Source organism: Phyllobates terribilis, unplaced genomic scaffold (genome assembly GCF_046119375.1).
Source record: "Phyllobates terribilis strain yellow unplaced genomic scaffold, ASM4611937v1 Scaffold_1__5_contigs__length_1240528914, whole genome shotgun sequence".
NCBI lineage: Eukaryota > Metazoa > Chordata > Amphibia > Anura > Dendrobatidae > Phyllobates > Phyllobates terribilis.
This window is the reverse complement of record NW_027362761.1, coordinates 560099343-560113596: the sequence shown is the minus strand read 5'-3', so window position 1 is coordinate 560113596 and position 14254 is coordinate 560099343. Positions and strand designations below refer to the sequence as shown.

The following is a 14254-nucleotide window of genomic DNA, read 5'->3' as shown; positions in this document are numbered from 1 at the left end:
GCCGTTCGGAGTGTTACAATGTATCAGAGAAGAATGTGTAGACTGCCCACAATTTTGAAACTTTCTTTATGTTCAAATGCAAATTAGGTGGTCAGTGCACTGTAGGCGGAGCCACGTCAGGTGACATCCGAGTGCAGTCCAATTTTCACAGACTGAATTAAAAAGGAAGAGGTGGTAAAAAAAATTTTTTTCCTCCTGTCCACGTCCAAGAAAAACAGATGACACTGACTACACTCTGATCAGAATAATCCGACCAGTGGACAGACAGCAAGTGTGAATGAGGCCTTGGAACAGTTTCTCATCTTCCTCATCTGTTCAGTTTCTCCTGAGGTCTCATTCACACCTAACTTTTTTTTTCCCTTGTATTTGGAAAAAAAATAAGACTGATTTTCATCAGTATTCTGCATCAGATCTTCATCATTGTTGGGTCAGTGATGTTCATTTTTACCATCAGAGATTTTCTCAAAAATTCCCCACTCACCCCTCCTTCCCCCAAAAAAATTGCACAGCTTCTCCTGTATGTTACAATCTTAAAAATGGTTTGTATCCGCGTAGTGTCCATGATTTCCACAGCCGGGTGACTACTCGGATTAAAAACGGACATGATTGTTTTTCAGACACAAGGTCTACAAAAAAAGAAAAAAAAATCTAAGACATGTGAGCGGCCCCTTAGATTATAAGGGGACACGTTCTGTGATTTTCTGCATACATAAGAAACAGACGTCTGAAAAAGGCCTAAAGTAAGACCCTTCTATCCTAATAATGTCAGAAAACGGTTTCCACACTACAGACGTTGTGACCGACATTCACACAGGTCAGGCCGATATTAAGTCAATTTATAAAATCTAATGTCAGGTCAGGTGACTGAAAGGACAGGACGCCTTCACTGTCAGTCTGAAAATCTGTGCAGGCCTGCTACTTCTCACAGCTGAGGGTTTGCTACAATGGTATCTATACAATCCTCTGAGCTAAACATCCTGGACTCCCGGCTGATACAATGTAACAAACTACACAGAAGAGATGAGAACAGCAGCTGCTTATTGATTTATTCATGTAAACAGAGGACAACTGTAGCAAATCCTCAGCTGTGTGCAGTATTTCCATCCTATAAGATGAAAACTATTTATTTATATATATATCTATATATTATACACTGCTCAAAAAAATAAAGGGAACACTTAAACAACAGAATATAACTCCAAGTAAACCAAACTTCTGTGAAATCAAACTGTCCACTTAGGAAGCAACACTGATTGACAATCAATTTCACATGCTGTTGTGCAAATGGAATAGACAATAGATGGAAATTATTGGCAATTATCAGACACACTCAATAAAAGAGTGGTTCTGCAGGTGGGGACCACAGACCACATCTCAGTACCAATGCTTTCTGGCTGATGTTTTGGTCACTTTTGAATGTTGGTTGTGCTTTCACACTCGTGGTAGCATGAGACGGACTCTACAACCCACAGAAGTTGCTCAGGTAGTGCAGCTCATCCAGGATGGCACATCAATGCGAGCTGTGGCAAGAAAGTTTGCTGTGTCTACCAGCGTAGTGTTCAGAGGCTGGAGGCGCTACCAGGAGACAGGCCAGTACACCAGGAGACGTGGAGGGGCCATAGGGGGGCCAAAACCCATCAGCAGGACCGCTACCTCTGCCTTTGTGCAAGGAGGAACAGGAGGAGCACTGCCAGAGCCCTGCAAATGACCTCCAGCAGGCCACAAATGTGCATGTGTCTGCACAAACGGTTAGAAACCGACTCCATGAGGGTGGTATGAGGGCCCGACGTCCACAGATGGGGGTTGTGCTCACAGCCCAACACCGTGCAGGACGCTTGGTATTTGCCACAGAACACCAGGATTGGCAAAGTCGCCACTGGCGCCCTGTGCTCCTCACGGATGAAAGCAGGTTCACACTGAGCACATGTGACAGACGTGACAGAGTCTGGAGACGCAGCGGAGAGCGATCTGCTGCCTGCAACATCCTTCAGCATGACCGGTTTGGCAGTGGGTCAGTAATGGTGTGGGGTGGCATTTCTTTGGAGGGTTGCACAGCCCTCCATGTGCTCGCCAGAGGTAGCCTGACTGCCATTAGGTACCGAGATGAGATCCTCAGACCCCTTGTGAGACCATATGCTGGTGCGGTTGGCCCTGGGTTCCTCCTAATGCAGGACAATGCCAGAGCTCATGTGGCTGGAGTGTGTCAGCAGTTCCTGCAAGATGAAGGCATTGAAGCTATGGACTGGCCCGCCCGTTCCCCAGACCTGAATCCAATTGAGCACATCTGGGATATCATGTCTCACTCCATCCACCAACGTCACGTTGCACCACCGACTGTCCAGGAGTTGGCGGATGCTTTAGTCCAGGTCTGGGAGGAGATCCCTCAGGAGATCATCCGCAGCCTCATCAGGAGCATGCCCAGGCGTTGTATGGAGGTCATACAGGCACGTGGAGGCCACACACCTCATTTTGACTTGTTTTAAGGACATTACATCAAAGTTGGATCAGCCTGTAGTGTGTTTTTCCACTTTAATTTTGGGGGTGACTCCAAATCCAGGCCTCCATTGGTTAATAAATTTGATTTCCATTGATGATTTTTGTGTGATTTTGTTGTCAGCACATTCAACTTTGTACAGAACAAAGTATTCAATGAGAATATTTCATTCATTCAGATCTAGGATGTGTTATTTGAGTGTTCCCTTTATTATATATATATATATATATATATATATATATATATATATAGTACAGACCAAAAGTTTGGACACACCTTCTCATTTAAAAATTTCTCTGTATTTTCATGACTTTGAAAATTGTACATTCACACTGAAGGCATCAAAACTATGAATTAACACATGTGGAATTATATACTTAACAAAAAAGTGTGAAACAACTGAAAATATGTCTTATATTCTAGGTTCTTCAAAGTAGCCACCTTTTGCTTTGATGACTGCTTTGCACACTCTTGAAAAATCTTTAAATGGTGTGTCCAAACTTTTGGTCTGTAATTATATATATATATATATATATATATATATATATATATATATACACATACACACAGTTGTGCTCAACAGTTTACATACCCCGCAGAATTTTTGCTTTTTTGGCCTTGTTCCAGGGAATATAAATGATAAAAAAACTTTTTCTCCTCTCATGGTTATTGGTTGGGTGAAGCCATTTATTGTCAGACTACTGTGTTTTCTCTTTTTAAATATTAATGACAACCAAAAACATCCACATGACCCTGATCAAAAGTTCACATACCATGGTGATTTTGGCCTGATAACATGCACAGAATTTGACACAAATGGGTTTGAATGGCTACTAAAGGTAACATCCTCACCTGTGACCGGTTTGCTTATAATCAGTGTGTGTGCATAAAAGCTGAGTGAGTTTCTGGGATCCAGACAGACTCTTGCATCTTTCATCCAGCCACTGACATTTCTGGATTGTGAGTCATGGGGAAAGCAAAAGAAATGTCAACGGATCTATGGGAAAAGGTAGTTGAACTGTATAACACAAGAAAGGGATACAAAAAAAGGAATTGATAATGCCAGTGAGCAGCGATCAAACTGTGATTAACAAATGGAAAATCAGGGGCTCTGTAAAAACCAAACCACGGTCAGGTAGACCAACAAAAAATTCGGCCACAACTGCCAGGAAAATTGTTCGGGATGCAAAGAAAACCCCACAAATAACATCAGCTGAAATTCAGGACTCTCTGAAAACTAGCGGTGTGGCTGTTTCAAGATGCACAATAAGGAGGCACTTGAAGAAAAATGGGCTGCATGGTCAACTCGCCAGAAGAAAGCCATTACTGCGCAAATGCCACAAAGTATCTCGCCTACAAAATGTAAACAGCACAGAGACAAGCCTCAAAACTTCTGGAACAAGGTAATTTGGAGTGATGAGACCAAAATTGAACTTTCTGGCCACAACCATAAACGTTACATTTGGAGAGAGGCCAACAAGACCTATGATGAAAGGAACACCATTCCTACAGTAAAGCAAGGCAGTGGATCACTGATGTTTTGGGGATGTGTGAGCTACAAAGGAACAGGAAACTTGGTAAAAGTTGAAGGAAAGATGAATGCAGCACGTTATCAGCAAATACTGGAGGCAAATTTGCACTCATCAGCCCTGAAGCTGCGCATGGGACATACTTGGACGTTCCAACATGACAACGATCCAAAACACAAGGCGAAGTCAACCTGTCATTGGCTACAGCAGAACAAAGTGAAGGTTCTGGAGTGGCCATCTCAGTCTCCTGACCTCAATATCATTGAGCCACTCTGGAGAGATCTCAAGCGCACAGTTCATGCTAGACAGCCCAGGAATTTACAGGAACTGGAGGCTTTTGCCAAGAAGAATGGGCAGCTTTACCATCTGAGAAAATAAAGAACCTCATCCACAACTACCACAAAAGACTTCAAGCAGTCATTGATGTTAGAGGGGGCAATACACGGTATTAAGAACTGGGGTATGTGAACTTTTGATCAGGGTCATTTGGATGTTTTTGGTTGTCATTAAGATTTAAAAAGAGAAAACACAGTAGTTTGACAATAAATGGCTTCACCAGACCAATAACCATGAGTGGAGAGAAAGTTTTTATTGTTATCATTCATATTCTCTGAAACAAGGCCAAGAAAGAAAAAATTCTGCAGGGGTATGTAAACTTTTGAGCACAACTGTATATATTGTTATAATCGCCTTTTATTGAATTTTTTTTAAATTTGTTTTAATCTTTTTTAAGAGGGGGCAGGTGACAACTGTAAAATGGCAAATCTGGTGTTTGGATTTTTCTGTCTTCATTTTATATTTGACAGATGTAACTTTTGCAAACGCGGCAATGATTTTTTTTTTTTATTGGCTATATATATATATATATATATATATATATATATATATATATATATATATATTTATTATTATTTTATTTATTTTTTTTATTTTTTTATTCCCCCAAGAGAACAGGATCGCTCGTTCTATATACACCAACAAGGTGTACAAAGATGGCGACCTTCAATAAACCCTCCGGCTGTTATGGCGACTCGCTGGCTCCCTACGATCACCCTGCGGGGGGTCCATGCACATCCGGACGGACCCTCTGCCCCAGATCCGGCCACTCTCAGAGACCGTTCAACATAAACCAGCGCTGATTGGACCTCTAACTGTGGTGACACTACAATTCCCAGCAATCCCTGACAGTCAGCATGCTGGGAGTTGTAGTTGTGGACCCGTGCAGGTATATAGGTCCGGTATACCCCATGTAGACCCCTGGGAACCAGCAGGGGGAGCACTGTCCTCTGACCCAGTCAGTAGGGGCCCCACAGTCACTCAGGGGCCACCACACACAATATCCACTTCAACTCCCAGCATGTCAGTGGGGGACGGCCCCATCATTGCCATTTCTGGGATCTGTCAGTAAGAGCTCCTACTTACTGACTGTTTCCAGTCCAAGCTAAGGCACAGCCGCATTATATACGGTGATAGAGGCACCGGTACATATACAGGGGTAGCTGCAGCCGCTCCCATCACTGAGCCCGGGCTCCACCCTCCCAGCCCGGTCCCTCACCTCTATCGCCCGCTCTCCGTACAGTCAGTCGCAGCCTCTTCCTCTCCTGTCACTAGGATGCAGCCGCCATCACTCCACGTCGCTGCAGCCAGCTGCGTCACCAGCGTCACGTGACCGCCTCCGGCCGACAAGGAAAAGTGGGCGTGGAAAGAGGCGTGTGGTAACGGGGAGAAAGCTAAACTGGGTGTGGCTATGCAAAACACAAATATGGGCGGACACGACAAATAAGTGGGCGCGGCTATGTAAATGAAGGGACGTAAAGCGATAATGTGGTACGAGATTTATGGAAAAAGGGCGGCAAGCTATATTGGTGTGGGCGTGGTTATATAAAATAAGGCTGAGAGGGTGGAGCAGCAGGGCCAGACCTAGAAAGCTGCTTCCTGGAGTGGGCGTGTTTATGTGCGCCAATCACTGGTAATGGGCGGAGCTCATGAATGATTTATGCTGCAGAAATAATACACTAATAAAACATTAACCCCTTACTGGCTGACTTTTTTTGTTATTTTTTTCACTTTCGTTTTTTTTTTCCGCTTTAGTTTTTTATTTTACAAAACTATATGAGAGAGGTTGTTTGGTTTTTTTTCTATGGGACGAGTCTAATAATCCGTTTTTTAGGAGGGTGGTTTTGTTTTGGGTTTTACATATCGATCGCTTCTTATTGCATTTTTTTGGAGGTGGTAATGGAATTGAAACAGCTTTTCTGGCATTTTCATAATTTTTTTTTTTTTTTTGCTTTACGGCGTTTTTACAGCACGGTTTAACTCCATATTTTTTTTATATCATACTTTTATGGACACAACAATATTTACTTTTTGATTTAAAAAAAATTCTTTATTTGGAAAAGTAGATCGAATTAAAACTTTTATAAAGTTATTTCTCATCCAGCTCAGGAGCGGGCCGGACCGTTTATTCCCCGTTACTAACCAGGCACATTTTCATTTTTTTTTTGTAATACATAATTATTTCGGATATTCAAATAATTAAATTTTTTCATTTTATTTTCACTTTTTTATTTTTTTTAATGATATTGGAGGGAAAAACGTCTGTTTTTCACTTTTTTTTTTTATTATAACTACAAACGACCACTGAAATCCATTTACAGTCTTGTTCCCTTTTCCATAATAATTACTTTTATATATTGTACAATATTTTTTTTCTCAACAGCGGCGGGAAATTAGATTAAGAGCGTCTTTTATTATTTTTTCCTGTGTTTTATATATGAATTTATTTTTCATTTATTTTACATAATGTCATAAAAGATCTTTGAGGGAAGTGGGGAGGGGATTTCAACATCTCATTTTTTTTCCTTACTGGATATCCCTGTAACTGCTATATTAGCCCCAGTTACAGGTGAGTTACAACAGAGCCGAATAGGTCTGCTGTGACCCAGCAGATCCCCAGTGGTCACATGACCGCAATTGGGTAGGTGAAGACGGTAATGAACCACCTCTGCCTTCTATATGGGGCGTTTGGCTGTGTCTGACAGCCAGGTCCCCTCTCCCGCAGCTGTACGATCACATGCCACTACTTTACTATGTAGCGACATTTTAGAACGTCATTGCCGAGTTGTACGTGGACCACCTGGACGATTATCATCTATGGGCGGTCCAGAAGTAGCTAAATAGTTTTTCAAACATTTTTTTATTTTTTATTAATCAGCACATTTTTTTGTAATCACCTACAGTGGGTTTAAACCTGTGATTGATCGCTCCAATACTACTGTATTGTATACTAAGACTACTGATCTACAAAGCCCAGAAGCCACGGGCGCATAGGAGGACCTAGATGGCAAGATGGGAGAAATGTAGCCTGGCATGGCATTTAAATGGTTACACAGCAGTATTTGGAACTAGCTCTGATGGCTGCTGTTAGAGGCAGGTGCTGGCTGTAAAACACAGCTGCCACATGCCTTGTATAGTGCACTCAGCTCCTGAGCCCGCACCATACATCCACACAAGATTTTTGCGTTACACTCAGTGGCATACCTAGATTCTCATGGGCCCCAGTGCAAAATTTGGACCTGATCCCCCACCTCCATGTTGGTACCTTCCTGTAATAATGTCCTCCATCCTGGCCCCTTTCTGTAATAATGACCCCCATTCTGGGCCTTTTTATAAAATAATGCATCCCGTCTTGGCCCCTTGCAGTAAAAATGTCACCATCCTGGCCCCTTTCTGAAATAATGTCCTCAATCCTCACCCCTTTCTGTAATAATGCTCCCCCGTCCTGGCCCTTTCCTGTAATAATGTCGCCCGTCCTGGCCAATCTCTGCAATAATGTCCCCAATCCTCGCCCCTTTTTGTAATAATGTCCCCCATTCACCTAACAAAAGTTTTCCAAAGACAGGCGATCAGTGTCATGGGGGCCCAGGAGTCATTGATGAAGGCTATCTGTCTGGTCCAGTCCCACAAACTGCCTCACAGCACATGGTGTAATCACAGGCCGGTCCGACTGCCCACACCGAGACCGGTCCACTGCGCAAACACCTACAATGGCAGCCCTCTGCACTCGGATGAGCTCTTCAGGAATGCAGTGAACTCTGTCCCCATCTTATCATCCCCTTTTACAAAGCTTAAAGGGGTTGTCCACCTTTGGGAGTAATTTATGTATTTTTGCAATTGGGTTTCATTAAAAAAAAAAAACTGCAACGTTCGCCTCCTACAGACTCCGTATTGTACTGTCTATTGCTGGCTGCAGAATGAGGAAACTAAGAATCCATCAGTGAGCTCGTTAGGATGGTTTTTTGGAGCTCTTCTCAGCTGATTTATGACCACATCAAAGTTTAATGTACAAGAAAAGAAGGAGCCTGTAAAAGCCAAACAATGGGAAATGTTTAATAAAGCCCAAGTGCAAAAAGGAATTTTAGCCCCAAATACATGCATTTAATAGATATAATTTAAAAAAAAAAACTTTAAAATGAGGCACACGATATCCCCTGCATGAACCGCCCTGGCTCCGAGATGCGGCTGCTGCACAGTTTTGCTGCTACGTGTCCTGATGCTCAAAATATAGGGCCGGCACCCACTGTGATGTCATTGCCTGCCACACCGGGCATCTGTGATGTCATCAACTCCCAATGCTGTGTCCGTCTTAAAGGGGTTGTCTACAGCCTGCAGCTCAGATCACATTCACCTCAATAGGCTCTGAGCTGCAGTACCTGAGATCGGCAACTACGCAATTTATGGAGCTGTGCTGTTCTCGCCCATACATCAGGGGGCAGATCACAGCAGACATGTGGGGGTCCCCGGTGTATTAACTCTTACTAATCTGCATACATCATCAGTATCCAAGTAGTGGACAACCCCTTTAACTATATGTCTGGAACAGCGCTATTCACATTGATAAAGCATCACAAAACGTGTGTATTCCGCCAGCACAGATCAGACAGCACTGTGAAGAATAATTTATTATTGTGTTACTCGACTATAAAGTATATTTGTAATATCTGATCTGGAATGCTATAGATTATATACAGGAGGAATCGGATCGGTCACGTCTTTACATCATTGATAAATAAAATCATCCCTTATTAGCTGCATAGTCCCTAGAAAGGTAGAGGTGAAGGGCAGAGAGTTTAGTCCGGGGGTCCTTTATTTTGGGTGGAGTTCAGTCCGTCTTTTTATTGGCGGTCCCATTCTGTTCCTGAGTGGCGCTCCCATCTGCCGTCCCATTACACTCCAGCTGTAGAGAGAAACAAGAAGCGGTGTGAGGACAAGAGACACAAAGTACACGACTCCTCATCCCCCATAGCCAATTCCCCAGACACCCAGAAAATACTTTATTCACCAGTTTTCCCCGTCTGCTCTCACTCATTTCCAGTTTCCTCTGAGCTGGTGGGTGGAGAATAGGAGCTATTATGTCTCCCATACACAGCACACACAGACATGAAGGATTCCTGCTCTCCTGTCTCTGTGTAGCAGATGATCAGAAGCAGCACCAGAATATTACACAGCAGTACTGAGCAGTGCAGCTGTGAAGCCAGTTCTGGGGTGAGATAAAACACTTACTAGTGCAAGTGGCAGCATGGGTTTGTGTCCCTCTCACTCTGCTCCTCCTCTCTCTATGAACTTAAAAGCAGTTTTTTCAGAGTGAATGACAGAACGCAGCAGGGAGGAGGAGGAGAAGTGGCTCGTAAGTGGAGACAGAAGCAGATTTCTCCGATGAGATATATGACAGAGTTTTCTCATGTTTGCTTGTACTACTGATTTATGAAAAGTTTCTTCAGACGGCAGTGTGTGAAACCTCCAACATCCTGACATCTGCTGTCAAGAGAGAGAGTAAGACCCCATTTCACACAAGATAGTTGACCAATGCTGGCAAAGACAGTTTATACCGTCTTCTAATGTGAACAGGGCTCTCAAAAGGGTTTTATAAGACTTTGCTATTGAAGGCCTGTCAAATCAGAGAGGGTACTGATTACACTCATTACCTCCACCAATCAGTTGTTTGCAGCAACCGGATGTAAACAAGCATCACATAACAGCGCCGTACTCCGTAATGGCCGTTCTTGGGTACTGCAGCTCAGATCAGGCTAAATTACAGGATGCTCTCTACCTCAGGGGGCTACGGACCTGCTAACAGCTAGTCAGACCCATACTAATCTGATACTGATGACTTATCATCAATGCCTAAAGCCTGGAAAATCCCTTTAACTCTTCTGCTAGTCTGACCATCCCTTTGAATATTTGCCCTAACCCTCAAGTTAAAGCAGTGTTCCCATATAAGTAATGGCAAACTGCTAGTACAGGGTGGGTGCCTGTAACAAACCCTCAGCTGTGAGTAGGACTATTAGGATGCAATCAGCTCTGAACATGTCTGTGTCTGATCCTAGTGGAAACCGTTACAATGTATCCAGCTACAGGCTACAAACTGCAGGACATGAACAGGCTCACACTTTCCAGCTGCACGGAGCATCTGTACCTGTGCGCGGCCGTTGCTTTCTGTTGTGCTCTTGCTCGCTGAGCCGGGGTCACTCTGCACCGCTTTCCTTGGCCACAGGCGGTTGATAAAAGGGGAGATGACGGGGTAGATGATCGGCTCCAGGAACTTCTTGTAGACCCAGAGGAGGACGGGAATGACGATGCAGGGGATGCACACCATGGTCACTGACCCGGAGGGAAGAACAGGACACTGACTCAGGTACAAGAGACAGACGTAATGGCCACTGGACAGCGCTGTGTCCTGACCGCCCAGTGCTGCCATATGCCCATCCATAGCATCATAGTGCCCAGTGCTGCCATATGCCCACCCATAGCATCATAGTGCCCAGTGCTGCCATATGCCCGCCCAGTGCTGCCATATGCCCATCTATAGCATCATAGTGCCCAGTGCTGCCATATGCCCACCCATAGCATCATAGTGCCAAGTGCTGCCATATGCCCATCCATAGCATCATAGTGCCCAGTGCTGCCATATGCCCATCCATAGCATCATAGTGCCCAGTGCTGCCATATGCCCACCCGTAGCATCATAGTGCCCACTGCTGCCATATGCCCACCCGTAGCATCATAGTGCCCAGTGCTGCCATATGCCCACCCATAGCATCATAGTGCCCACTGCTGCCATATGCCCACCCGTAGCATCATAGTGCCCAGTGCTGCCATATGCCCACCCATAGCATCATAGTGCCCAGTGCTGCAATATGCCCATCCATAGCATCATAGTGCAACCTAAATATGGATCTGTACCGCTCCAGCCATTACACCATATGGGGTACAGGGCATCATATATATGGAGATGTGGGGGTGTAAGAGCTGAGTACATACAGGTACAGGTAGTGTATATACACATGATAGCAAGGGGTATAGGGAGTCAGGGTGTTAAAAAAAAGGGCGTGTGGACGAAGCAGAACATTATAAAGGTGCATGGCTGGTGTCAGGCAGTACCAACGGACACGTGGCTGGCACCGGGTGGCACTGAAGGTAGCGTGGCTGGCAGGGTGGTATCGAGGGGAGCGTGGCTGGCACAGGGTGGTATCAAGGGGAGCGTGGCTGGCACAGGGTGGTATCAAGGGGAGCGTGGCTGGCACAGGGTGGTAATGAAGGGAGCGTGGCTGGCACATGCTGGTACTGAAGGGAGCGTGGCTGGCACAGGGTGGTACTGAAGGGAGCGTGGCTGGCACAGGGTGGTACTGAAGGGAGCGTGGCTGGAGTCGAGTGGTATTGAGCAGTGTGCGGCTGGCACAGGGTGGTACTGTTGGGAGCGTGGCTGGCACCGGGTGGTACTGTTGGGAGCGTGGCTGGCACCGGGTGGTACTGTTGGGAGCGTGGCTGGCACCGGGTGGTACTGTTGGGAGCGTGGCTGGCACCGGGTAGTACTGTTGGGAGCGTGGCTGGCACCGGGTAGTACTTTTGGGAGCGTGGCTGGCACCGGGTGGTACTGTTGGGAGCGTGGCTGGCACCAGGCTGTACCAGTCTGCACATGGTTGGCGTCAGCGGATGTCATCCGGGAGTCCTACACTAAAGCCTGGCACGCACCCTTTGGTACTGGCATCTCCATATACCTGTGAGCTATGATGCTCTGCCTTCCTATGGGGCCAATATTAATGACCTGCCCCCATGTGGCCATTATAACGCTCTGCACCCCACATATACTGGTATAAACCATACTGCACCCTACAGCCTTACCTCCCTGCGCCCCCACCACACAGTAATGTCCTGGGTTGCCCCCTAGCTGCCCGCCTCGCCCCCGTCAGCAATCTCTACTCACAGACTCAAAATAGCGACCACCGTCACCGACTGATAAGCTCCGTACACCGGAAGTTACTGACACTTCCGTAACCAGTGACGTCAGAGAACCCAGAGTGTTCTGTGCGCGCGGTGTGAGCTGGCTCCCCTAGCGGCGACTTGTGGGTACTGCAGTGAATTGACATTCTGATGGAGTCAGACAAGCAGCAGTCTGCGATCTCCATTGATTGCATCATACAACTCTCAGCACAGCCCGAGGCTGTCAGCACTGAGCCGTCTAGTGATGGCGTCTAGGGTTTTGTTACTTACACAGACCGAACTCTCCAAAGCTTTCAGTATGTTCATATGTACAACTCCTAGACCCAGCGTGGCTGCTGTCAGAAGTGTAGAGGTGGCTCATTATAGGGATGGAAAGGGGACACACATGGGTGACACAGCAGGTTTCCACTTTTTCCTAGGAGAATAGCGAGTGCAGCTCTGGAGTATAATACAGGATGTAACTCAGGATCAGTACAGGATAAGTAATGTAATGTATGTATACAGTGACTGCACCAGCAGAATAGCGAGTGCAGCTCTGGAGTATAATACAGGATGTAACTCAGGATCAGTACAGGATCAGTAATGTATGTACACAGTGACTGCACCAGGAGAATAGTGAGTACAGCTCTGGAGTATAATACAGAATGTAACTCAGGATCAGTAATGTAATGTATGTACACAGTGACTCCACCAGCAGAATAGTGAGTGCAGCTCTGGAGTATAATACAGGATGTAACTCAGGATCAGTACAGGATCAGTAATGTAATGTGTGTACACAGTGACTGCACCAGCAGAATAGCGAGTGCAGCTCTGGAGTATAATACAGGATGTAACTCAGGATCAGTACAGGATCAGTAATGTATGTACACAGTGACTGCACCAGGAGAATAGTGAGTGCAGCTCTGGAGTATACTACAGGATGTAACTCAGGATCAGTACAGGATCAGTAATGTAATGTATGTACACAGTGACTGCACCAGCAGAATAGTGAGTGCAGCTCTGGAGTATAATACAGGATGTAACTCAGGATCAGTACAGGATAAGTAATGTAATGTATGTACACAGTGACTGCACCAGCAGAATAGTGAGTGCAGCTCTGGAGTATACTACAGGATGTAACTCAGGATCAGTACAGGATCAGTAATGTAATGTATGTACACAGTGACTGCACCAGCAGAATAGTGAGTGCAGCTCTGGAGTATAATACAGGAGGTAACTCAGGATCAGTACAGGATAAGTAATGTAATGTATGTACACAGTGACTGTACCAGCAGAATAGTGAGTGCAGCTCTGGAGTATAATACAGGAGGTAACTCAGGATCAGTACAGGATAAGTAATGTAATGTATGTACACAGTGACTGCACCAGCAGAATAGTGAGTGCAGCTCTGGAGTATACTACAGGATGTAACTCAGGATCAGTACAGGATCAGTAATGTAATGTATGTACACAGTGACTGCACCAGCAGAATAGTGAGTGCAGCTCTGGAGTATAATACAGGAGGTAACACAGGATCAGTACAAGATAAGTAATGTAATGTATGTACACAGTGACTGTACCAGCAGAATAGTGAGTGCAGCTCTGGAGTATACTACAGGATGTAACTCAGGATCAGTACAGGATCAGTAATGTAATGTATGTACACAGTGACTGCACCAGCAGAATAGTGAGTGCAGCTCTGGAGTATAATACAGGAGGTAACTCAGGATCAGTACAGGATAAGTAATGTAATGTATGTACACAGTGACTGCACCAGCAGAATAGTGAGTGCAGCTCTGGAGTATACTACAGGATGTAACTCAGGATCACTACAGGATCAGTAATGTAATGTATGTACACAGTGACTGCACCAGCAGAATAGTGAGTGCAGCTCTGGAGTATAATACAGGATGTAACTCAGGATCAGTAATGTAATGTATGTACACAGTGACTGCACCAGCAGAATAGTGAG

At 45.2% G+C, this 14254-nt stretch overlaps 2 protein-coding genes across 4 annotated transcripts in view; both read right to left on the bottom strand.

Moving 5' to 3' along the window:
* Positions 1–5732, bottom strand: part of DYM (dymeclin) — a 262125-nt gene extending 256393 nt beyond the window's left edge. For all 3 annotated transcript variants that reach the window (XM_073680479.1, XM_073680481.1, XM_073680480.1), the window contains exon 1: positions 5579–5732. The gene's annotated coding sequence lies outside the window, so the exon portion shown is untranslated. The remainder of the gene's footprint in view (positions 1–5578) is intronic.
* A 3207-nt stretch (positions 5733–8939) lies between these two features.
* On the bottom strand, positions 8940–12420 carry CUNH18orf32 (chromosome unknown C18orf32 homolog). Its single transcript, XM_073680482.1, has 3 exons — positions 12287–12420; positions 10499–10683; positions 8940–9259 (listed from the first exon to the last, which is right to left on the bottom strand). The coding sequence occupies exons 2-3, from the start codon at positions 10676–10678 to the stop codon at positions 9185–9187; spliced, it is 255 nt and encodes an 84-aa protein (XP_073536583.1). The 5' UTR covers positions 10679–10683; positions 12287–12420; the 3' UTR covers positions 8940–9184.
* Positions 12421–14254: the final 1834 nt, after the last annotated feature.